This window comes from Chrysemys picta, chromosome 3 (genome assembly GCF_011386835.1).
Source record: "Chrysemys picta bellii isolate R12L10 chromosome 3, ASM1138683v2, whole genome shotgun sequence".
Taxonomy (NCBI): domain Eukaryota; kingdom Metazoa; phylum Chordata; order Testudines; family Emydidae; genus Chrysemys; species Chrysemys picta.
Genome location: NC_088793.1, coordinates 108,866,663 through 108,891,299, shown reverse-complemented (window position 1 = coordinate 108,891,299; position 24,637 = coordinate 108,866,663). Strand labels below are relative to the sequence as shown.

The window sequence follows — 24,637 nt, the reverse complement described above, 5'->3', positions numbered from 1 at the left end:
AATTTTTTCCCAAGAACCCCCTGTAACACTTCATGAACCCCCAGGGGTTCACAAACCCCAGTTTGGGAACCACTGGTGTAGACACTAAGTTACTTACATCGACAGTTGGCTGTCTTGTAAAGTTCATGGCTCCACTGGAGCCGTGAAATTGACAAAAAAGCCCAGCTCCCCAACCCGGCTGTTGCTGGGTCTCCGCTCCAAGTTGGGCTGCCACCCAGGCTCCTGGCTTGTGCTGCCACCCAGGCTCCCCACTTCCTGTTGAGAACCCTGCTGCCCCCTGGGGTCCTGGCTCCCTGCTCCCAGCAGGGAGCCCAGCTGAACTGAAGCTCCCAGCTTGGAGCCTGGCTGCCCCCTCCCCCCTGGGCACTCGGTTCCCTGCCAGCTGGCCAGACCTCAGGCACAGATCTCTCTGCCAGAGGCAAGAGGCCCTGTGTGGCTTCTTCCCTACTCCTGGCTGAGAGTGGGAAGGTGAGAAGCCTTGGAGGCAGCTGGGCTTTGCAGAGCTGAGAGCCCTGACTCTCAGCCCCTCACACTGCCTCTCTTCAGTCAGCGGAAGCGCCCCTGGTGAGGAAACACACCATTGACAGAAGGAGAGTACTATGGACATCAGCCACCACAGTAATTACTGTGGTGGCTATAAATTGACCTAACACAGGTCGATTTAAGATTATAGTGTAGATATGCCCTTAGTTTCCCAGACCTGAAGAAGAGTTCTGTGTAGCTTGAAAGCTTGTCTCTCTCACCAACAGAAGTTGGTCCAATAAAAGATATTACCTCACCTACCTTGTCTCTCTAAGATCCTGGGACCAACATGGCTAAAACAACACTGCAAATAGGTATGAGTAGGTCAAGTGTGTGGTGGAGATTTAACTCGAATTTTCCCTGTTTTTGAAATTTAAAGGAAACATTGTGAAAGTTTTAAGAATTAAAACTTTTCCTATGGCATTTTAATATTTAGTCCATCTGGAATGTCTAGCCAACTGTACTCCTAAACTGTATTTTAAATAGATCCTGCTTTTTTAAACAACCAACTACCACATCCCAAAATCTCTGTTTAACCCCTCCCCCCCCCCAAAAACCACAACTCCTGCAATGTTTCTTATCGTACTGTATGTATACCAATTTGTTGATAGTAAATCACACTGCAACTTGCATGTCATGTTCTGCGGTTAAATCCAGAATGGACACACTAACAAATTTTAGTTCCAGATTAGGACCACTGTCGAGCCAAATCAACCCCCTGACATTGTCCCTCTTATTAAATATATATTGAACATGTACAACACTTTACACCATCAGAGTGCTTTACAAACATTTACGTAAATACATTTTTGTATATTTAAAAAATTCAATATCATTATAAAGTGTGTGTGAGCTGGACATCAAAGTACTTGCATATTTGGAAGATTATTTTTTCTTAAGTATATTTTCCTGTTAAAAATAATTCTGTTCATTAATTTTAATCCCACACAGCTTTCCCCTGGCTGTAACATTTCCCTTTTAATTGCCTGGTAGTCAATTGGAATGCAAAAGAACATAGACCATGGCGAATACTTAGAAACTAAGGTCCCAATACACTTAAGTGCCTTCCTGAATGGGGGCCCGAATGCAATCTCTCTGGTACACTATGTACTGCCACTTATCTGTTAAGAGCCAGGGCTTGGCTACCCAGTTTCAGGACTTCAGCATATTATACGGCAGTCAATTTTGTATTAGAAATTGAGAGGAAAGAACTTAACGCAGAAATGCCATCATCTACAGGTGACATAACAAAAACTGGAAATAGATTATACAGTATATGCTGCATCTATCCATCTGGAATTCTGAGAAGCAGCATTCAGAAACAGAAAACTGGGCATATTTTGTTCTTTATTTATGTGCTTTTGTATTTAAGAAAAGTTCCATCATATGCACATAGATTCTAATTACAATTAGGGTTTGATTCAATTGATATAATTACTATTAACATTGCCTGCTTAAGGCAACTGTTATACACTGGTACATTAATATATCATAGTTCAATTAGATTATTTCTTCAGGTAAGCTTGTGTAGTGGTCTTTTAATAGATCTTTACAGTATACTCTGAAATATACAGGATTATTACATTTATCCATAGTCGGCCTATCTGCTTAACCTCTTTCTGAAAATGATACACAAATGGACCCATCATTTCTCTCACAATAAATGGAAATACATTTACATTGATGTATATAATAATGCATGTTGAGAACATTGTGGAGATAATTAATATACATATCCCCATGGATATGATATGTACGAATATTGGAAAGAGGAGTATCAACACATATTTAATGTTTTTAGCTAAAATCAATTCTCCTCTAAATAAAAGCATTGGGTACATGGTCCATATAAACTTTTTTCCAAGAGATTCCTTTCCCTGCCAGCATCTGTTCAAGCTGAAAAGTTTTCCATGGAGCAAAAAGCAAACTCTCCTTATTGCATTCAATGCTCAGTCCATTTTAGGCTTTTCTTTTCCTTCTTCTATACCTGAAACAATATGGAGAACACCTTTTAAAACACCTGAGTGAATAAAAACAGATTATTTATTTAGAAACCTAATACAGTAATCTTCTTCTTTGCTAGCAGCCTCTGTCATGTTACCTGACCTGCTGTGAAGGAAAAGAACATCTACACACCTGAAACCAGCAGTTGTCTGGTAACAACCTACCTAACCCTTTCCTTCCCTAGGACTCTTTTTAGAATCTTAATCTGAATTTATAGCATACTCTGCATCTGACTGCTTCAGGAGAATGAATATAATTGTCTCCTGGGGCTCCAATTGCTTACATACAAACAAAACAGAGCAGATTTTATTATGGCTACCATTAGCTGAAGCTAAGCAGCTGACATTTTTTTAAAGTACATTTTCAAAACTATTATTGCTAATTCCATTTAGGTTTCTTTTTCTTTCTTTCCATTGTCAGATTTAAAAAAAAAAATCATAAGTAGAAGTCATTTTTCCTGACAGCGCACAAAGAATCAATTACTGCTAATAGGGTTTTTTTTTCTCATTAATGTCCATTCCTTTTAGTAATCTAGGTAGCATGAGCACAGTACATATTCTCTTTAGAAGATTTGTCCTTGCTGCAGAACTGCTCTCTGTCGTCTGTGTTGAAAGGCGGCTGGGTTGGGCAACAGATTGTTCTCCTGGTGATGAAAAGTCAGCTCTTTCAGATGCTTGTTCCTGGGCAATTAATTTATTATTAGACTCTAGCAAAAGTGTTGTTCTTTTGTCCATTTTGTTTCTTCTGACTAAACCTCCCTGTCCAAAGTATCAAAGATAGTCTGAAAATGTTTCTTTTGGCGGTTTCCTGGACTGTTGCAAATCGCAGAAGAAAGATTTCTCAGGATTAAAGGGCGATGGAAAGTCATTTTGAAAGCAGCAAAAGGGAAATCCAACCATAGATGATATTACCTACTAATGGAATATGTGCACGGATGTTCATTCTTCCCATGGGCTGTTCTGAAAATGTACCTTTTAATACCCAGATAGGGAGTAGGAGGAAAGCATTTACAGAGGAGACTTTACTGAAAGAAGCCATAAGGAAACAAATGGCTCCAGACATTGCCAGCAGTCTGAATAAAATGGGCGTTGTATTTTTGGTTTGCCAGCAACCATGGGATAGCCATAGTCAAAGGTCTGAAAAACAAAACAAATGGGCTGGCTCCAAAAGAACACTATTGGCCTAAGAGTCTGCTCCAGAGCCAATCTCAGGTCCCTTGTGTCCTGTGCTGTGAGGAACTTACCCAGTGGTTTTAATTACAGCATTGCATTTGTCTTTTAAAAAGAGTCTCTTTCCTTTCTTCTGAGGTATTCTACTGCACATGGATCAATTAGTTTGGCAGGAATGCAGGTATCTTGAACCCAGAGAAGGCCTGTGGAAAGCGCAATTTTTTCCTTCCCTATCATGTTTGTGGTTTAGGTTGGAAAAACAAACTACAAAATCATTTAGTCAGTACTGGGGTTTTTTCTTAATGCACCTCCAGAGGAAAAGGATCACAGAAATAAATGAAACCTTCTCAAGTCAGATTGTTTTAATTTGAAGGCCCCTTTTAAAGATTTGGTTTCCAAATATTTTTTGCTTCAAATTTTACATATAATTATTATTTTACCGTTTTTATGGTTGTGGTGTTCCTAGCATACACTTTAGGTCTGATTTATATACCAAGCTTCAAACATGGCCACACAGCAGGTGACTCATGCCATTTGCTGGCTTCCAGGTTGCTGAACCAAAAGAATCTGGGTCAGTGTCTCCTAACCAACTGGGGGAAAATTGAAGCGTAGCTAAAGGCCTTGCTGAGCCTACTGAGACTATGGCAACATTAACCTCAATTCTCCTGGGATGAGGAACCAAAGGAGCTAAAGTTTTTATTATACATACTATGAGGGAGATTTTCCTTGAGCTACTTGTTTGTGGATTGAATAAGAACATGTGCTTCTTCATCATATTATTATTATGTTTTATATTATATGAAATATGTACACAGTGAAGCCTTCTTCTTTTGGATACTCTTTCTTTAAAGGACCTTTCCTGCATTATCAGAAGAAGAGGTAAGTGGTTTAAATAGACATTAACATGAAATTGAATTACAGGTTCAGGACCAGCCATGAATGCAGTGCCAAATGACCAGAGGTTCTACAGTTAAGAAAATAGGTGCCTGATGTCTGGAGTCTAATATTGAAAAGGGACAAATGAGGCAAACAGAAAAGCGGGTTTTGCACTTTGTTTCAGATTCTAATTAGAAGTTAAGGGTGACCTGGCCTCACCGACGTTAATGACAAAATGCACATTGACTTCAGTGAGGCAAGGATTTCACCCAATTTGGTGCTGTTCCAGCGGGATGATTAAGGCCATCTGGGTTATGTGAGAGGGCACATCCTCTCTCTGGTAGAGAGGAGCCTAAGGAGCTCTTCTGGGTTTAGCTAGCATGAACCAGGTGCACCTGTAGGGCTTGCTCTGCCTGAGGGAAGAAGCTTAAGGGAAAGCCTGCCACATGAAGGGGAGGTGTGAACACTACAGGGGCAGAGCAGTAACCAGGAACGTAGCTGCAGAGCTTGCTGCCCTTAAGACTGTATGAACCAGGTATGAAGTGGGGGTATCCCTAAAGGCGGGGCTGGAGGCAGGCCATAACACTATACCTGTAGATAAGCCAAACTCCAAAAGGGTGACCAAAAAGACTGCCTAAGAGACTGACCACACTTGTCTTTCTGCTTCCTTTTGGACTCTTGACTCCTTTGCTCAGGGAAATGAGAGGAAAAAATACCTTTTTTGTTTGGAGAATTCTTTGTGTGCCACAAACAGGGGAAGAACTCTATAAGTAGCTCAAATCATGATCTGCTGAGGACTTGGGGTGGTAATTTCATAGATATTCTCCTCCCCCCCCCAAACCATCAAATAGAACAGTTATATAAAGAATCCACTAAGTTTTGTGCCTCTCATTTTATATGCCTAGTTGCAAGTGATTGGTAATCTAAATAGGCTAGTGATGTTGATTCTGTAAAATTTTGCAGCATGGTTATCTGTTATCCCTGTTACTTGAGGACTATTGGATATGGGCATATTTAATTTCATAGGACAAACTGACTTATAAATAGATGAGTACCTTATGCTTGAAAATACCTTTAAAAACAATCTCTCTCTTCCTAACCTCAAGCATAACAATAAGATCATTTCCATGGAATGGCACTTTATTCTAGCTAGATTTTACTGGTTCCTCAGCTAATAAAACAGAGTGGGTTGTAAATCTTTCAGGTAATTGCCAACAGCTCTTAAATTAGTATTAGAAGTTATAAAAATGAATACATATTCATAGCTAATCATGTTACCTGGGAGACATTTCATTCATTTGACTTTTTTTAAGAGGAAGAAAGAAAAGTTACAATGAAATCTTGTCAGTTCCTCCATGTTTTAATCCTAAAACTTCCACTAACATCAGTGGAAACAGGATCAAGCCCCAAGAGAGGAATCCTATTGGTTAGTGCTCCTGAAAACAATACTTACATTTTTGTGTATCCCAAATGTAGTTATTCAGGACTTCTCCCAGCAAGTAGAAAATGTTAAGTACTAGGGTGACAGTTGTAAAGAAAATTATCTTGGCACCTGGGTTGATGTAATCCAGGAGAGGGTACACCCAGACCCCTGTTACTTGATGGATCCAGCACACCCTAAAATGGAATCAAAAGACCAGTGAATATATTGCTTATGTACTGGTTTTAAAGCAGCGCTGGCTACTGCGTATTGTTACTCTAATCCACTAATGAGTCAATTTTTCCAAAGAACTGCAAGGTGCAATTGAATGTTTATTCTTAGGATCACCTGAGATGATGCCTCTTGGAACAGGGGTGGCATGATGAAACTGAATACTTTTACAAGAATACTGTTACCCCTTTTGACCTGAGTGGTTAAACCCTGAAGACTGGTTATCAGGTTGTTTCTATTAGAAGGAGAAATTGAGGCTGGACATTTCTCTGATGCAATCCTCCTTATTTACAAAGAATGTAGAAAGTCCTGTTTCCCTGAACACAGGAGGCATAAACCAACAGGAGACAGTTTCTTTGATTTCAGTTCCAAGCCTTTGAGTCAGCACTTTATCTGAAAACTCTCTTTTAGTTCTTTTCCCCCCTTCCCCAAAGTCATGCTACTACAGCTTTTCTGGCTGTGTCTGGCTCCTTCTGTGTGTTTCTGCTGCTTCTCCTCTAAGTCAGAACCAGACACACACAGCTCCACCCATCGATGCTCCAGCCTCCACCATTTGCTAGATCAGTCCCCAGGGAAACCCCTCGAGTTACATGGTTCAGCTTCTAATTAAGCTGTGCCTGTGTTTTGGATGGAGGCTTCTATTGTTTCAGCTATCTGGCTCCATAAAGGAGCTTGACCCAAGAGACAGAGTATGTCAACCACAGCACAGTTTCCAAAGAACTCTGCATAAGTACCTGGCTTTTCCTCAGGGTATTACTGTGACAAATGTGAAGGTGCTTGGTGGTGAATGTTGAGCTGTAAAATATGGCTTGTTGTATTGTATTTCTAAGATAGCGGGCTGTAATGTCAGAAGGGAACAGACCGTTTTAGCATATTCCCCCACAGTCACAAGACAAGTGATTGCAAGTCATTAAGGGTGAATGGTCTAACTGCCAAAGAATGGAGCAGCCATCATGGGAGCATTCCTTAAGTGGCTGGGTGAGCTGGCTGACTGGTGGTGGGAGGGAAAACAATTGGAAGGAAAGAGAAGATGACACACTTAGACCCCTATAACAAAAGTTAGAGTGATATGGTAACTGGGGGCTCTGAGAAAAGGGAGCCTTCCTGAAAGGGGAGAGAACAAACTGGTGGTAGTGGGAGTCACACAGTGGAAAACAATTGGAGATTAGGCAGTATCCCAACAATCTTTTGGCTTCCTAAAAGAATGTACATTAGTTCTTTTCTGTTCCTGTAACTCAAGAGGGAAGCCCATCTAACTTCACTTCTAGGGAAGCATAAGTTTAGATGAGATTAAACATTCATGTAGGCTTGTCATGGGGCACCTGCCCTTTCTGGGGAGTTAGAGCCCACCCTGCATGTCACTGCCTTATGAAGGCCTCCTTGGGGGTAGCTGCCTGCCCCAGGTGGCTGATTAGTAAATAATAAAGGTTATCCAAACTCAGTTAGGGGGAGAAACTCCTGGGCAGAGAGGCCCTTGTACGAGTGCTGATCAGGGAGCCTAGAGGGTGAACTCTCCAGGAAACCCATCAAAATGGGGACCGTATAAGAGGTGCTCCTAGAGAGAGGATCCTCACAGACCCATGGCTATAATTGGCAGGCATCCAACAGAGGGTCTGATCTCAGCCAGGGGGTCTCCCAGATACTCTCTTGAAGCCCAGTCTGGCAAGGATCACCTGCTGTCCCTGGAGAAGAGTTGCAGAGGATGGATCTCCCCAGATTCTTCTCTGAAGTTAGGGATCCTTCTCCAGTAGGGGCAAGTTGCCTAACTTCAAGGGCAAAGACTGGAATGGAGAGAACCCCTGTAAAACAGCCTAGGTAGAGAAGACCACCAGACTCAGGTTGGGGACAGATGGACTAAGAATGACTGGGTTACCCAGCTGAGATGTGGCAGGTGAAAGTTTGTTTTTTGTCGGCTTTTCTGTCAATAAATGAGAACCTCCACAAGGAGGTGTTCTTTAGCATTGAACAGTCTGTCAGGACTTGTTGATATCCTGGGTAAGAGCTCACCCACAACACCATACCTGCCTGCAAGGGGGTGCCCTGGGTCAGCCTGGAATGATAGGGCTGTTTGTTGTGGAAACCTTTTCTCTATTGCTCTGTTCCACTTGTTAATAAACCTACTTGTTTTAGAAAAGCTTTTGGGCACTACATCTCTGGTCATGGGCTCCTGAGGGAAAGAGATGCCGGTGTCCTATTGGACCTGCATGGTAATAAGTGGTTGGCATAGGTGGGGTATTGTACCCAGATCCCAGTCTAAGGAGAACTGCAACATTCCACCCCAGACTAATAAGGGCATGAGGCTTAATCCCTGATAGGGTTCACTTAGACACCAGAAAGGGAATGGAGGTGCAATTAGCTTCTGCAACTCTGAAAATTACTATTGGTCACGTCCCTCAAATCTTCCTCTCTTGTTATGCATGCTCACAACTACAATGACGTGGTTGGTTCCCCATCTGCCTCTGGAGATTCAGGCAGCAGCAACCAAGAGTGCTCCATATCCCTTTCTTTCAGCTGCAGACCACACCACTCTCATCAATGTCTTTGTCACCTTGAGGAAGGATTATGGAAATGCCGTCTGGTGGCTTGGTAGAGTAGTGGTAGTGTTCTGACTGTGCATGGGAGGGCTCATAGGTTCAAGTTCTGGGAAATCTCTTGCAGAAATTGTGAAAACTCTCACCTTTAAATTCACTGGGTGAAATTCCATGGCCTTTATTATGCAGCTGGCCATACTAGATGATCACAATGGACCTCTCTGGCCTTAAAAAAAAAAAAAAAATCTGAGCTCCTTCCATCCCAAGTGCTCTCCCTTACCTTGGTCCTGTACATGGTTACCATATCCTCCTTCAGCTGCTTGTTACAGAAGCTTTATTATACAGTCAAATCCCAAATTACTAGAAACTTCATGTAGGAATTAAAATGTTGGCAGTAGGCTAATCTGTGAGATGACTGTGACTGGCTGCTGACCCAGCCCCCCACCCGCCTCTCTGAAAGAGTCCACGTATGAAAAAGTCCCTCCATACTTGTGGCTAGCTTGTATTCTACAGATCTTGTGAAAAAGTAAAAGTGCTAAAGACTGTAAATGACTACTAGGTCTTGGCTTGTCACATGGCTGTTGGGGGTAAAGGAAGGGGAATGGTATGTCCTCTCCCCTCTTGGCTGACTCAAAGCAGGGAAACCTCATGGGAATTACTGCTCAGTATTTTTTTTCACTTTTGTTTTGTGATCATTAGGTGGACTGTAAAACAAACCTTGAGGAAAAAGCCTTAAAAACCTATACTTGGAGCTTTATTTCCCTTCCTTGACTGGTGAAACTGCACACCAGTTTACAGCACCTCTATTGGAGGAATACTCAAAGGGGTCTTTGATCTACTGCTGTGCACCTGAATGATTGGTTCATTCTAGTAAATGTCACTTCCACTTGATTCATGAATTTATTTTGGACACCAAAAATATTGTCTAAACCCAACTGAGTCAGTAAAGAATTCTTGAATGTCATCTATGGCTTGTTGAATGCAGCATCCTGGCTTACATTTTATATGTTTTACTCTTTGCTGGCCAAAATGGTATACCCTTTAGTTATTTAACACACATCATGATTGACTGCAAGTTATGCTTCCAGTTTAGCTGTTATGGGCTAGATCCACAAAGGTATTTAATGACAGGTTTCAGAGTAGCAGCCGTGTTAGTCTGTATCTGCAAAAAGATTTGTTAACCTTAAATTTGTTAGTCTCTAAGGTGCCACAAGTACTCCTGTTCTTTTTAAAGGTATTTAAGGTGCTCACCATTTAGGTGCCACGGACGTTCTGAAAACCACCACTTAGCTACCATCTAATCTTGTAGAGGTCTAAATTTTCCCCAGTAGGTATACGCAAAGCTGCCTAAATCTTGATGCTGCCCCATGGCTAACAAATTGCTTGGAGCTCTGACTCACTCCTGAGCTCTGGCAGTCTTCTTTAATTAGGCACTCTCTTGCCTATCACACCTGTGGGGCTTGATCTCATTGGTGCGCTCACAGCATGCCTATGGGAATTCCCTTCTTAGATGCTTAGCTCTCCCCATGCTTTGTATGGGGAGCCTAACATAACTCAGGGCTGAGGATTCTACCAGGTGGCAGGGCGCCTAGCAGGTAGGTGTTGCAACACTCAGCATTGCAATGCCTAAGTCCTTTTCTGGATCCAGCTTTATGTGACTGTCCCTAGAGCAACATGACCAGGTCACTAACAGGAACTAATATGACAAGAACAAGGTAAAACAAGTGCTGCTTAAGAAACAAACTTCAAAAGCATACCTGACTAGCCATCCTGACCTCACTGAAAATCAACCACAGAACCCAGTTTACTATGCTGGAATTACTAACATTGTACTTCTTTCCACTGAGCAGTGACACAGCGAGTATTGCTGCATTGTCTATATTACAAATGTGAGTAGCAAAAGTAGGACTGCTACCATGGAAACATTACCTGATGTCCTTTGTTAGTTTGTATTCAAGTAGGAATGAACTCACTAACTCAACACTGCACAATAAAGGGCTGATCAACTGTGGGCATAAGTCTTCGATACAAGACCACTGATTATTAACTTTAATGAATGCCTTCAACACGGCAATTCTAGCAATCATTATTCTTGTTCAACCTCATTATTAGATAAGCACAGGGGAACATGCATTAAGACACACTTTGGATTGCAAAGCCACAGCCAATTTAAGACCCTACTATTGTACAGGTTAAAAAAGTTGCTAGTTGAGATATAACTATAGTGTGTGTGGTGGGGGGGATTAAACTAAAACTGGACCAGCTAACTTTGCAGAACACAAAGTCAATTTAGTTTTAAAATATATCCATCGGTGCCACTTTCATTAAATGGTTTATATTGATGTACGCAACGTTTACTATTTTTATTTGTAAAAGTCCAGAGGGTTAGAACCTGTACTCTCCCTCTGATTCTGTGACAGCACAGGTATCATTCCTACTACACAGCTTTCTTTTTTAAAAATGAATATTCCATAGGTCCCAAATAACATCCTGTCATTATTACTGAGTTCAGCTGGTTGAAAAGACATTTCTCAAGAAATTTCTTACAAAATATTTGTCATTACTTCAATGAAACATTTGAAATTTTTCAACCTGCTCAATAGCTGGTTTGAAAACAGGAAAAAAACTAGAAAATGTAGCTCTTTTTCAAATCAACGTTTTTGGAGGGGGAGCAGCTCTGTTCTGGGGTTCAAAAAATTGAAGTTTACCTTTTTTTAAAAACTGCTACTATTGCAGTTGATCCTTTAGCTCCTTCCTGCCAAAATACTGAGTCTTCCTCACTGCCATTCTTCTAGCATTTGCATTAAAAAACAAGCTTGCTTGAGGAAGTGGAAGATGCATTGGAAAACTCTACCTCTGTTACTTCTAGTTCTAACTGAGGTAAACCAACTAAGCCCAAGCATGTAGTGTGTGACATTCTGTACATATCGACCTGAAAAAAATTCTTGACATATTGAATGATCTGACCTTGGTGGTTTTACATGTTACCTAAAAAAGAGCTCAGTGTAACCAACAGAAGTTGGTCCAATAAAAGATATTTCCTCACCCCACCCCCCCTTGTTTCTCTAATATCCTGGGACTAACACAGCGACAACAACATTGCAGACTGTGGAATGTCTCCCAGAGGAGGTGAGGGAGTTGTATCAGCTGAGTCATTCGAAACTGGAATGAATGAATCACTCAATATTATAGTGTAGGGAACAACCCTGCACTTTCAGGGGCATGAACTCAATGACCCATAGTAGGTCTAGTCTATTTCCGAGTTCTGTGATGCAGGGTAAATAGACTGACAGCTGCTAGAGATTTTAGCCAGGAATGTATTTTTTTGCAAATTTGATCCATACTGATTTCTTCTTCCCTGTTAATTTTGGAAGAAAGTAGTGTGAACTTCAGTCTACATGGGATTCAAAAATAAAGGTAGGCTGTAATGAAGTATTAAATGGCCAGCTCACTGAAGATGGAGATCACTACTATGGGAGGTGTGAGAGGCATGAGAACATGTGGGATGCCTAGGATAAGTGAATGTAAATTTAATTTTTCTTTTGCACTATTTGTCTTGATTTATTATCACACTACCAAATGTCTAGGAACTTACTTTTTAAAAAAATGCATACAATCATCACACTATGTAAACTTCCCTTCCTCCCCTTATCAAATTAACAGACCTCCCAAAAGCCCGCTGTAAGAAAATCCACATTTTTCTAAACAAGTTTGATTGGACCTTCCCTGCCTGAATTGTTTTAGTAAGTAGTGGAAAAAATGAACCCAAGTTCAGCCCTGGCACAGATGGGGCAACTCCCACTGTAGTGAATATAGGATCAAGAATATTGATCAAGCGCTTTACTCCCAGATACCTACTCCAGCATGACTAAAGCGCAGTCACATCCTTGGGAGTGGCTCTTTGGCATCCAGTATATCTCAGCAGCAGAAGGAACACAAAGATCTTTTAACTATACCCCTTTGGCTTCATTTCTTCTATGGCCACATATGGCTCAGACAGTAGTTGCCATGAGACCATGATTGCTACAATGAGCAAAACAATATCTTGTGACTTTTATCTGCTGTGACAATCAAATACATAGACCCAGTGCCTGTGGGGTTTTGTTTGTTTGGTTTTGGGTAGTCGGGGCATGCTCAGAACAGTTTTCTAGCACTAATGAAAATAGTGTGGTCCCATTATCAATAAAGCAAACTGGCTTTTCACATTATACCAAGGCCTTGTTCCTGAAAGTCCATGTAAGGTGGGCAATGCTAGACTATTGTCCCCTGGTGCAAATCTGAGAGACTGCTATACAGGGCCATGAGAAAAGTTAATTAAAAGCTAAGACTTGTCCTTCCACAGAGAGAGTGTGACTCTCTGCAGTTTGTGTGCCTGCTCTAATCCTTTCATGAATGCAGGGTGAAAGAGAAAATAAAGGGGTGATGGGTTGGGGGTGAGAGAAATGGGCTTTAATGTAATCTCCTGCATACAACTTGGCTCTGCTCCTCTCTGTTGCTACTTTTTTTTAATACACTATAGAAGGAAAAAGCACTTCTTTCAGTTCCCTAGTACCTTTCCATAAATAAAAGACATATGACAAATAAAAACACCTGCTTCCCCTTACCCTAAAACCAGAAAATAACTAATCCCAAATAAAGTCAAACCTAAACACTATTCCTAATGTGCCCCTTTCTCCCCAAACAGCTGGCTCCAGCGATGATCATTGCAGTGTGTCCAGAAGGTCAAAAGATCTGGACAAGGTCAGACCCACGCAGAAAGTACATTTAAAACCTGAGGACAAACCACCCTGGCACCAGTTTCCACCACATCTGCCTCTCCTGATCTCAAATATGGCAGGATGGCACAGGGAGAGAGGCAGTCTCTCAAGCAGGCAGGCCATGAGCTTTATAAATCAAAAACAACCCCTTAAGTTCTAATAGGGAGTCCAACCAGGTCCTGGGGCAATGGTGGTGTGTGCTCCCAGCAAGATACACTGCTTAATGAGCAGGCTGTTGCATTCTGCTCTAGTTTTATTTTCCAGGTGCAGCCTCAGATAGAATGCAATAAGCTTGAGGTGACACAGGCATGGATCAGTAGTTGGATCCAAAAGCCCATCTCCAAATGAAATCAATACAACCTCTTGGCAAGACAGTTGAATAAAAGCATTCCTGGTTAGTGTTTGTATATGGTCACTTACTAGCAGGTGGGGAATCCAGCACTACCTCAAGTTGGTAAGTTCTCGTTACGAAACGTGGGCACACCCTTGCTTAAAGGGGCAAATACAATCCTTCTCATATTTTCTGGTTGCTCCTTCCAGCGTGAGCCTACCATCATCACTTCAGTTCTGTTTGGCTTGAACCCAACCATCCTTGATCTATATTCCAATCTAAGGTACACACTGGGTAGAACCTTCAATAGCACTGAACTGTCTGGGGAGATTCAGAGATCTAGAACTCTGACTGACACACGACAGACCATGCTGCCTCACTAATCCTCCCACTGACCTTTATAGGCCATGAACATTAGAGGAAACAAAATGCAATCCTGCAGAACCCTACATGCGTGTCCTTAGAGAGGAGAAGCAATTGCCCCAGCTCCCTTTTGGGAATTCTCAGCAAGGAAGAAATGGAGTTAGCTGAGAGCAGCCCTATCCACTCTTAGTACAGTCTGTAGGAAAATCAATACTGGAGTGGAGAGTATGCTTATAAAACTTACAGATGACCCCAAGCTGGGAGGGATGACAAGCACTTTGGAGGACAGGATTAGAATTCAAAATGACCTTGACAAAGGAGAGAATTTGGTCAGAAATCAACATGCCAAAAGTCAATAAAGACAAATGCAAAGTACTATACTTAGGAAGGAAAAAAAAATCAAATGCACAAGTACAAAAGGGGGAATAACTGGCAAGGCAGTAGTACTGCTGAAGAGGATGTGGGGATTATAGTAGATCACAAGAGGAATATGAGCCACCAACGTGACACAGTTTAAAAAAAAAAAAAAGGCTAATATGCTGGTATTTGTTAACAGGCGTGTCCTATGTAAGACATGGCAGCTACTTGTCCTGTTCTATTTGGCACTGGTGAGGTCTCAGCTGAAGTGCTATGTCCAGTTCTGGGCATCACACTTTAAGAAAGATGTAGACAAATTTGAGAGAGTGCAGATGAGAGCAACAAAATGATAAAAGATTTAGAAAACTTGATCTATGAGGAAAGGTTAAAAAAAAAAAACTGGGCACATTTAGTCTTGAGACAGGAAAACTGAAGTGAGATTTGATAACAGCCTTGAAATATGTTAATGGCTGCTATAAAGAGGGGAGTGGATCAATTGTTCTCCATGTCCACTAAAGGTAGGACAAGAAATAATCAGCTCAGTCTGCAACAAGGGAGATTGAGGTTGGATATCAGGAAATGTTTCTAACTATAAGGATAGTTAAGTACTGGAATAGGCTTCCAAGGGAGGTTGTAGAATCCCTATCTCAGGAGGTTTTAAAGAACATGTTAGACAAATGCTTTTCAGGGATTGTCTAGTTATACTTGGTCCTGCCTCAGGGCGGGAGACTGGACTAGATGCCCACTCAAGGTCCCTTCCAGTCCTACACAGCTATGAATCACAGCTAAACGATCAACAATGCTGAAGGGTATCAGAGGGGTAGCCGTGTTAGTCTGAATCTGTAAAAAGCAACAGAGGGTCCTGTGGCACCTTTAAGACTGACACAAGTATTGGGAGCATAAGCTTTCGTGGGTAAGAAGAAGTGAGGTTCTTACCCACAAAAGCTTATGCTCCCAATGCTGAAGGGAGCTCATTGGGAAAAAGGCAACAGTGTGGTATAATGGACAGGGCAAAAAACTGGAATGTAAGGAAACTGGGTTCAAGGAAGCTGTACCACTGCTTTGCTGCATGACCTTGGGCAAGTCACTTCCCTTCCTGTGCCTCAGTTTCCCTCAGCTGTAAAAATGGGAATTATGATACTGGTTTCTGTAAAGCATTTTAAGATCTATGAATGAAAAACACCATAGCAGGGCTCAGTATTATTATGATAGCACTGAAATATGTAGGCAGGAGTAACAAAGTGGATGGGTAGCAGTGTATATCTCTTAATGCAGAATCAGTTTCCCGTGTATTCCCTGTCCTGTTCATCTCCTTTTACCTTGTGCTTCTAGATGCAGGATGCAGATACCTGTGCTGGGCAGGAGCAAGCCCTATCCCGGGTTCTTAGTTGTTTTAAGAAATAATTGACCTAGTGCTTGGAATGAGAGGTGTATGCTGTGCAATAACAATTTCCATCGGAGTCTTTACAAGTATAACTGATATAGAGGATGTGACTGTGTAGAAGCTGCAAGGTACTGTATCACCTATCACCTTGAGTCAGTGTCAATTTATGTTTGCAACTCACTTGAGAAAAAAATAAACACATGTAAAACAATCTTTTCATACTGATTTAGTAACACTGCCTTAAAAAGCTCTTCAGACACTAGTTGAATTTATTTCCACTTACACAAGTGGACTGCTTCAACTTTTCCATTCCTGTGGAATAATTTTCCATGGGCCTCATTTCATGATTTTCACAGATTCATAGACTCGGAGACCCGAAGGGACCATTTTGGGAAAAAAGACAAGTTGCCGTACTAAATAAGCCCATTGATTTATTAAGTCTGGTATCCTGCTGTTGTGTATTGTTCAGAGGAAAGTGAAAAAATACCCACAACACACCTAGCTAGTTGTGCATTTTTGCATGCAGGTGAAAAAAAGAATCCTTCCTTTTCTCTAGAGCAATCAGTTTATGTCCTGATGCATGAAATTTTTTTTTATCTTTATCTTACCAAGCACAATTACAAATAATATTATCCTGATCCTTTTGAAATCCGGCCACAGAGTTTGACTCTGATCTCCTCGATTTTGGTTATTACATGCTCTGTGTGTGTGTGTGTGTGTGTGTTGTACCTATACCTGGGAATAATGTGCCCTTTTTCCTTGGCCCATATAAGATCAGGGAGCATTGAAGAGGTAGCACTCTTCAGACCCTATGTTGCTTTCTAACTAGTGGCCCCCTTTGGCTGGTGGAAAAGGTAGTATTCCTGAGTTCTGGAAAAAGCAACAGAGGGTCCTGTGGCACCTTTGAGACTAACAGAAGTATTGGGAGCATAAGCTTTCGTGGGTAAGAACCTCACTTCTTCAGATGCAAGAAGTGAGGTTCTTACCCACGAAAGCTTATGCTCCCAATACTTCTGTTAGTCTCAAAGGTGCCACAGGACCCTCTGTTGCTTTTTACAGATTCAGACTAACACGGCTACCCCTCTGATACTTGAGTTCTGGAAGGAGCTGTATCCCCAGTTCTCTTAGCCTATGGGAAGGCTGTTGTGATGTAAAGCCTCAGAGGAAGGGAGTAGGAGGAGAGGTAAATGGGATCATAAAGGGCCTTGAGGGGAGGGGAGGAGGAGAAGAGAGAGAGAGAGTGTGTGTGTGTGTGTGTGTGTGTGCACACGTATGGGAAGGGTGAGTAGGGGACAGACAGACTTTTTAACCAAACAAGGATCAGGGGGCTGGAGGGAGAGCCAGAATGACTAAATAATTGCAGGGTTTAAAAAAAAAAAAAAAAAGTCCAATGGGTAAAGTTGCTTTATCAGATAAATCAGATTTTTTTTAATTGGAAAACTCCCCAAAGACCAAATGGTTTAGTGTTGCTTATGCTTTCTTTACTTAGACATTTTCCCAAATATTTGCATTTGAAATAAATTACAGAATGTTTGGATTTCTGTAATTGAGTCTAACACAAGAATTAGTGAACTTAAAAAAAAAAAAGGAAAAAAAGCGTTATCTTTTCTGAAGGGGTTTAAAATGCTGTTGGAGGAAATCATTTGCCTATTCTCAATTTTTGTTTGATAGAACAAAAAACCCTAAGCAATAAAATCAGGGTCCAAGAAAAACATTTAGCTTGAAAAAAGGTTGAAAAATGTAGCTTTGGAAAGATCACTGCTTACATGGGATTGTTCAACAAATTCCTGTTGTGTGAGGTTTGGCATATACTTTCTAAAAATATCAGACTCTGGGGAAGCCAGACAAAGCCCAGGTCTTGGACCAAACGAGGCATGCAGCGTGAATCTGTTAGTGATTATATCCATAATGAAATATGTGCCCAAATTTAGCAGTACAAACCCCCAATACAATATGAAAAGACAGCATGTACAATCCTTACCATAATATATAGCCAACAGAGAAGGTGCATACTGCAGCCAGTCCACAGCTCCTGCTGGGAAACTGATGATGTGTTGTTCTCATCTCGATTAATATAAAGGGCAAAACTGTTGTATGCTAAGAAAAAAAACAAAACGCAACAGGAGAAAACCAGGTGATACAAATGATTCTCACTGCATTTCAACACTTGTTCTACAACAGGAAACTTAATAGCAAAGACTTCTCACAAGAAAAACAAAATTCAGAGGTAATCTCTTTATAGGCATGGAAAAAGACAAAACCATGAGCATATAAAGCCGATCAAATTTAAACCCTATTACTTAAATTGGCCTTTTTAATGCTTGAGCGCGGAGGGCAGTGTAGGAAAAAGTGAGCAGAACATACATTTTTGTTTTGTCTGAGGGTTGCAGTGTAGGGTCATTTTGTGATTAAGGGACAGGACCTGGAACCAGGGGAACTGGGTTGTACTCCCAGGTCTGCTCCACAATTGCTATATGATCTTTGCCACATCACTTAAGTCAGGGGCAGGAAAACTTTTTGACCTTAGGGCTGTATCGGGTTTCCAAAATTGTATGGAGGGCCAGTTAGCGGAGGCTGTACCTCCCCAAACAGCCAGGCATGGACTAGATGACCTCTTGAGGTCCCTTCCAACCCTGATATTCTATTATTCTATGCCCCCCCATCCAACCCCACCCTGCTTCTTGCCCCCTGACAGCCCCCCGAGACTCCTGCCCTATCTAACTCCCCTGTCTGCCCCCAGAACCCCTGCCTCTGACTGTCCCCTGCCACCCCATCCAATCCCTCCTCTCCTTCCTGACTGCCCCCTGGTGACTCCTGCCCCCATTCAACCCCCCTGTTCCCTGCCCTCTGACCCCTATTCACACCCCCGCCCCCTGACCACCACCCTGAACTCCCCTGCCCTCTATCCAACCCCCCCTGCTCCTTGCCCCCTTACCGCGCTGCCTGGAGCACTGGTGGCTGGCGGCACTACAGCCGTGCTGCCCAGAGCACCAGGACAGGCTGCCGTGCTACCTGGCTGGAGCCAGCCATGCCACCGCACAGCACACGCCCTGGCTCTGCAGCTGCACTGCCCCTGGAGCTCGCAGCCCCGCTGCCCAGAGCATTGCGCCATTGATATCCTCAGATAAAAGGCACCAAGGCTAGTGTTCTAACAATGCCTATATAGCACCTGTCCATGTTTAGAAGGGACAGTCTTTATTTTATCATTCCACCTTCTAGTTTTCCTGCACTGCACCTTCTAAAATGATCTCCTCATCCAATTAATATCAGCAGAGTGAAAAAGTGTCCTCCCCCTATCCCCAAGCTATACATAACTTGATGTATAGATTTAAAAATGTTAGCAGGTATGAAAATGTACAGAAATGAGGAGCAAATCCATCTCAAAATAAAGTTTTGGATTAAAACTTTCATTTTTGAACATACAGAAGTGACCCTGTTGGTGACTCCAGCAGCATACATGACATTGCAGACCTGCCATGGATCTGTACACCACTGAGTTGAAGGAGAGGGCTACATATAGGCATCAGGATTGCAGGAGCAGTCTAAATCGTAAACCAGTTTCCATCCTTTCTTAATACTGGCTCAGGAATAAGACAAGAATGTTGTTGCTTATGGCCAAGTTCTGCCAGCAGATGTGCATGTGCAGCCCTCATTTGTTGACCTCGGTGGAAGCTGCAGATTGAAGGCTGAATTTGGAATTTAATAATTTAATTTTGTGAACGCCTTAAAATGTTAACCAGTATTATGGTGGGAGGTACAGAGAAGCTAAAAATATCTTTGTGGGGATAACAGGCCTTAATGAGATAAAACAGAACAGCCTGTTGTAGACCTGCTCTTCTTTAACAACTGTAAAAATATATATATATATTTAGATGGTAAGGACTAAGACAGTGGAAATTTCTCTGGCTCACAGATGTAACATAATCTGGATTGGATAAGTGTTCTGATTTTCAATACGCTAGTAATTAATGACTGGCATTTAGAGAATGTCAGGTGGATAATATAGCAGTTAGGGGAGCTTTCAATTTCTTCATCTTTTAACAGCTTGTTCCGCCCCCATCCCTTTAAACAATATAAATCAGCACCAAGGGAATGCATGTATGTTTTCCATGTGGTCTAGTATAGTTGCACCCACTACTATCTTAAGGTCTATTAACTGTGCAAAACCTTCAGAGTGCACTGACAGGAGTTGGCAGCAAACCAACTCTGGAATGTTCACTTGGAGATTTGGGGTCTGTATGTGAAACCCTTTAGATGCAGTTCTGGTATCCAGCTTTATATGCCTGGGCTAATGTGGTGTAGCCGAAGCTGTGTAAACAACTCCAGCCCAGGCTCAATAATCTACGTAGGAACCAGGGGTCAGTAAATATGTTAGCTTCCAAAACCCCCTTGATTCTGTGCAGGTTATCAGTTCTTTCTGATCTGTTCACCAAGTCTTAATTATTCATCATAAACCTGATTTCAATGTATTATTGATGATTATTTGTATTATTGTAGCACTTAGGAGCCCCAGTCATGGACCATTGCGGTAGATGTTGTACAAATAATACAAAAAGACAGTCCCTGCCCCCAAAGAGCTTACAACCTAAGCCTAAGATGTGAGACAACAGGTGGATAGAGACAGATGGGAGAGACCAAGGAAGCAATGAGACAATATTTGTCAGCACACTAGGCTGTAGTGTCAGCACACCAGCAGCCTAATTGTTGTCAAGTTTTTTTGTGGACCTCACAGCAAAGTAAAGTTTTAAGGTGGGGTTTGAAGGTGGATCATGAGGAAGTTTTGTGGATGCTTATGGGAACATCTCCCAAGTGTGAGGGGCAGCATGGGAGAAAGCACTTGCCCCATTTTGCCAGAGATTAATGTTTCTTTTGACACCAGGTAATAACAGTATGACACACAGGAAAGTTGAACAAACTGATCTTTAGTTCTGGACCCTAGCTAAGAGACATGGGTTAGCATTACATCAGGTTAATAACTGTCACAGGGCAGATATCATTATCCCCCAATTCCAGTGGTTACTGCTCCAGGTCTCCAGGATGGTGCTTAATTTTGAGGTACACAAATAAAAAAGGTCAGGGGAACTTCATTATTTTTCCCCCTTGCACAGAGACATATGGCTCTGCAGCTCATCTGTGCCTTAGTCATCTCTCATTTTGACTCCATTCTTTGGGTCTGTCTACACAGCAAAGAAAAACCCATGGCTGACCCATGCCAGCCAACTCAGGCTCACAGGGTTTGGGCTACGGGGCTGTTTCATTACTCTATAAACTTCCGGGCTCAGGCTGTACCCTGGGTTCTAGGACCCTGTGCAGTGGGAGGGACCCAGAGATATGGCTCCAGCTCATGCCCAGAAGTTAACACAACAATGAAACAGCCCTGCAGCCCAAGCCCCGCAAGCCGTAGTTGGTAGGCATGGGCCAGCCCCAGGTGTTTTTTTTTGCTGTGTACACATACCCTTTGAATCAGTGCATTGACGCTCTCTCACTTTCTATATCAAGTTAAATCTTGTGGCCCTCAGCTTTCCACACTTGTCTGCACCTCTGTCCCCACTTCTTCCTATTCCCCCCTCATGCTCTGCCATTCCCTACCACCACATTGCTCCATTTTGTATGCTTCTCCCACTTCTGGACTTTCTGCCATGCTGCCCCTCTCAGCTGTGACTCACTATCACACCTTGTCAGACAGGCAATCATCCTGACCTTCATTCAAATCATTCTTTAAAACACACTTCAGCTGAGCCTACCACGTCAGCTAGAAATATTGTGGTTCACACCTTAAAAAAAGTGCTGTGCCAACTACTCTGGACATTAATGTATCATTTTGCACTTCTCTCTCTTTCACTCTAGTTTTAATCTAATGGGACCATGTCTATCACTGTGTTTTGTACAGCTCACAGCACTCTGTTGCCCTTTAAACAAATAATAAGTAGCTAAACAGTTTGTCAAACTTTAGAAGGAACGTCCAGCTTCTGGGCTGAGAACTTGTGTCTATCAGCTCTCGATCCAATGCGAATTAAAATGATCAGATAGATTGTAAACCTAAAAAAATAAAGAGTTTACCACAAAAATAATAGCATATCCTAAAGGGTGGTGTACCCTGAAAAATGGCTCTGTCAAAATTAATGGTACAATTTTACTCAACAGATCTATTCCTTTTGCATAATAATAATAAATAATAATAAATAAAAAGCTTTTTCTGCTTTTTTTTTTTTTAATCTCTGCTAACTCTGAAGAGCTGGTACCGCTCTCTGTGGGAGAGTGAACTACAAGTTTTATTCCATCTTGTGCATCAGAGTTCTCCCCTAAGGCCTGATCTACACTTAAAAGTGGATCGACCTAACTGTCACTCAGGGCTGTGAAAAATGTCTCACCCTTAGGGCTGTAGTTAGGTCAAACTAACTCCTGGTGGCTAGGTTGCTGGAAAAATTCTTCCGTTGACCTCACTACCGCATCTCAGAGAGATGGATTAATTACATCAATGGAAAAAACCCTTCCATCTGTGTAGGAAGTGTCTACACTATGGCCTACAGCATCACAGCTGCTTTGCCATAGTCTTGCCACTGTAGTGTAAAAATGCCCTAAGTTTCAATCAGTTACATCTGTGCAAACCTACTGAAGGCAAAGTGGTTGCACAGGTGTCACTGAGGGTATAATTCAAAGAGAGTGGGGTTGCACAGATGTAAATAAGGGCAACTTGGCCTGCAGAACCTTTACTACTGGAAACAATGGAGAGAAAGCAAAACCTCAACTGTCAGAGCCCAGTCTGAGTTTGCAGGTCATCTTACATACAGAAATCACTGATGGATATTAAACCTCCCAAACCTCCCAACCCCACTCTTTTTTAAAAGACTGACTTTTTAGCATTGCTATGTGAGCACATACTGCAGTAATTTTCCCTTACAGCTGCAAGATGGAGCAAGTCCCCGAACCACTGTACTCACTTCTGAGAGAGACTGAGCTATACTGAGACATATGCTCAAAATGCACATTTATTAATGCCTTTTTAAAGGATATTTTAAAAAATGTTCCCCATCTCCCTCATGGGGTTTGGAGTGTGTGTGTACATATGACCCTAGTGAAATTTTAGGCTGAAAAAATCGTATTACAAATAGGCACATCTGTACTGTCAGCCCAGCAAATTTAGACTTGATGTACTATAATTTCCATTTTTAGTTATATACTGCTACAGGTATTCAGAAGAAAAGGTTTTATGCAAATCATGTACATTAACAAGGAGTCTGTAATAGACTTTTTAAAAAAAATTAAATGCTCCAGTGTTGAAAGCCTGCTTACAGTCTGCCTTCCCACCACTAAGTACTGCTTTAACACTACAGGAACTCCTCACTTAAAGTCGTTCCGGTTAACGTTGTTTCGATGTTAAGTTGCTGATCAATTAGGGAACATGCTCATTTAAAGTTGTGAAATGCTCCCTTCTAACGTCGTTTGGCAGTTGTTTGTCCACTGCTTGCAGGAAGAGCAGCCCGTTGCAGCTAGCTGGTGGGTGGTTGGAACCAGGGTGGACCGGCAGCCCTCCTATAAGCTCCCCACTCCCCTAAGTTCCCTGTGCAGCAGCTGTCCCTCCCCCAGGGCCGGCTCTGGCTTTTTCGCTGCCCCAAGCAAAAAAAAAAAAAACCCAAAAAACACGGGGCGGCCAGAACGGCAAAGCGCGGGTGCAGGAGGACCGGCTAGCGGGGGAGAGGGGGAGGGAGCGGGCAGGAGAGAGAGAGAAGGGGTGCGGCCAGGGCTACAGCGGGGCGCTGCCACGTGGCCCCTCCCGCCGCACGCCGCCTGCTAGGAGGGCTCCGCTCCGCGGGGAGGGAAGGATGCGGGCTGCCCTGTCGGGCTTACTGCAGGGCGCTCCTGTCCTCCGCGCCGCTGCCCCATATAGGGTGGCCGGAGCGGAACAAAAAAAAAAGTGGCGGAAAGGATTGGGCGGAATGCCGCCTTGTTCAATCTGCCGCCCCAAGCACCAGCTTGCTCGGCTGGTGCCTGGAGCTAGCCCTGCCCTCCCCCCACTGCCATGTGCTGCTCCTGCCCTCTGCCTTGGAGCTGCTCCCAGAGACTCCTACTTGCTGTATGGGGGGAGGGGGGAGAAGTGGGCTAATGTCAGGGTGTCTCCCCCTCCCCCCTGCTCCTGCACCCCGCTTACCCCATCTTCCATAGAGCAGGAGCTTCTAATAGCTGCCGTCTCAGGTCTCAGCAAGCTGATTAACTAACAAGACAGTGTACTTAAGCCTGGGGTCAGCTACTTAAAGGGGAAATGCACATTTTTTCTCTCACACACAGGGTGTGTGTCTCTGTCTGCCCTCCCTCCTTTCCTGCTGCCTTGTAGAGTGTTGTGAGAGTTAAACCTTGAGGGCTCAGTCAATTGCTAGTTCATTTAGCAGTAAGGCATCAGCTGGGAAATATCCCACCCTCTGACTCCTCCACCTCAACCAAGCTTCACAATAATCATCACTGTGTACCAGTTATTAAATTGTTTGTTTAAAACTTATACCGTGTGTGTGTGTGTGTGTGTGTGTATATATATAGTCTTTTGTCTGGTGAAAAAATTCCCTGGAACCTAACCCCCTCATTTACATTAATTCTTATGGGGAAATTGGATTCGCTTAACATCGTTTTGCTTAAAGTCGCATTTTTCAGGAATATAACTACAACATTAAGTGAGGAATTTCTATATTTTCATTGGTAC

General features: G+C 42.6%; 1 protein-coding gene across 3 annotated transcripts in view; it reads right to left on the bottom strand.

Moving 5' to 3' along the window:
* Positions 1-1,852: 1,852 nt before the first annotated feature.
* Positions 1,853-24,637, bottom strand: part of AIG1 (androgen induced 1) — a 192,330-nt gene continuing 169,545 nt past the window's right edge. For all 3 annotated transcript variants that reach the window (XR_010600111.1, XM_065590306.1, XM_065590307.1), the window contains 3 exons: positions 17,927-18,042; positions 6,025-6,188; positions 1,853-2,509 (listed from right to left, as the gene is read on the bottom strand). Coding sequence is in view for 2 of the 3 variants with exons in the window: in XM_065590306.1 (XP_065446378.1) it covers positions 2,472-2,509; positions 6,025-6,188; positions 17,927-18,042 (318 nt within the window). In the remaining variant the exon portion in view is untranslated. The remainder of the gene's footprint in view (positions 2,510-6,024; positions 6,189-17,926; positions 18,043-24,637) is intronic.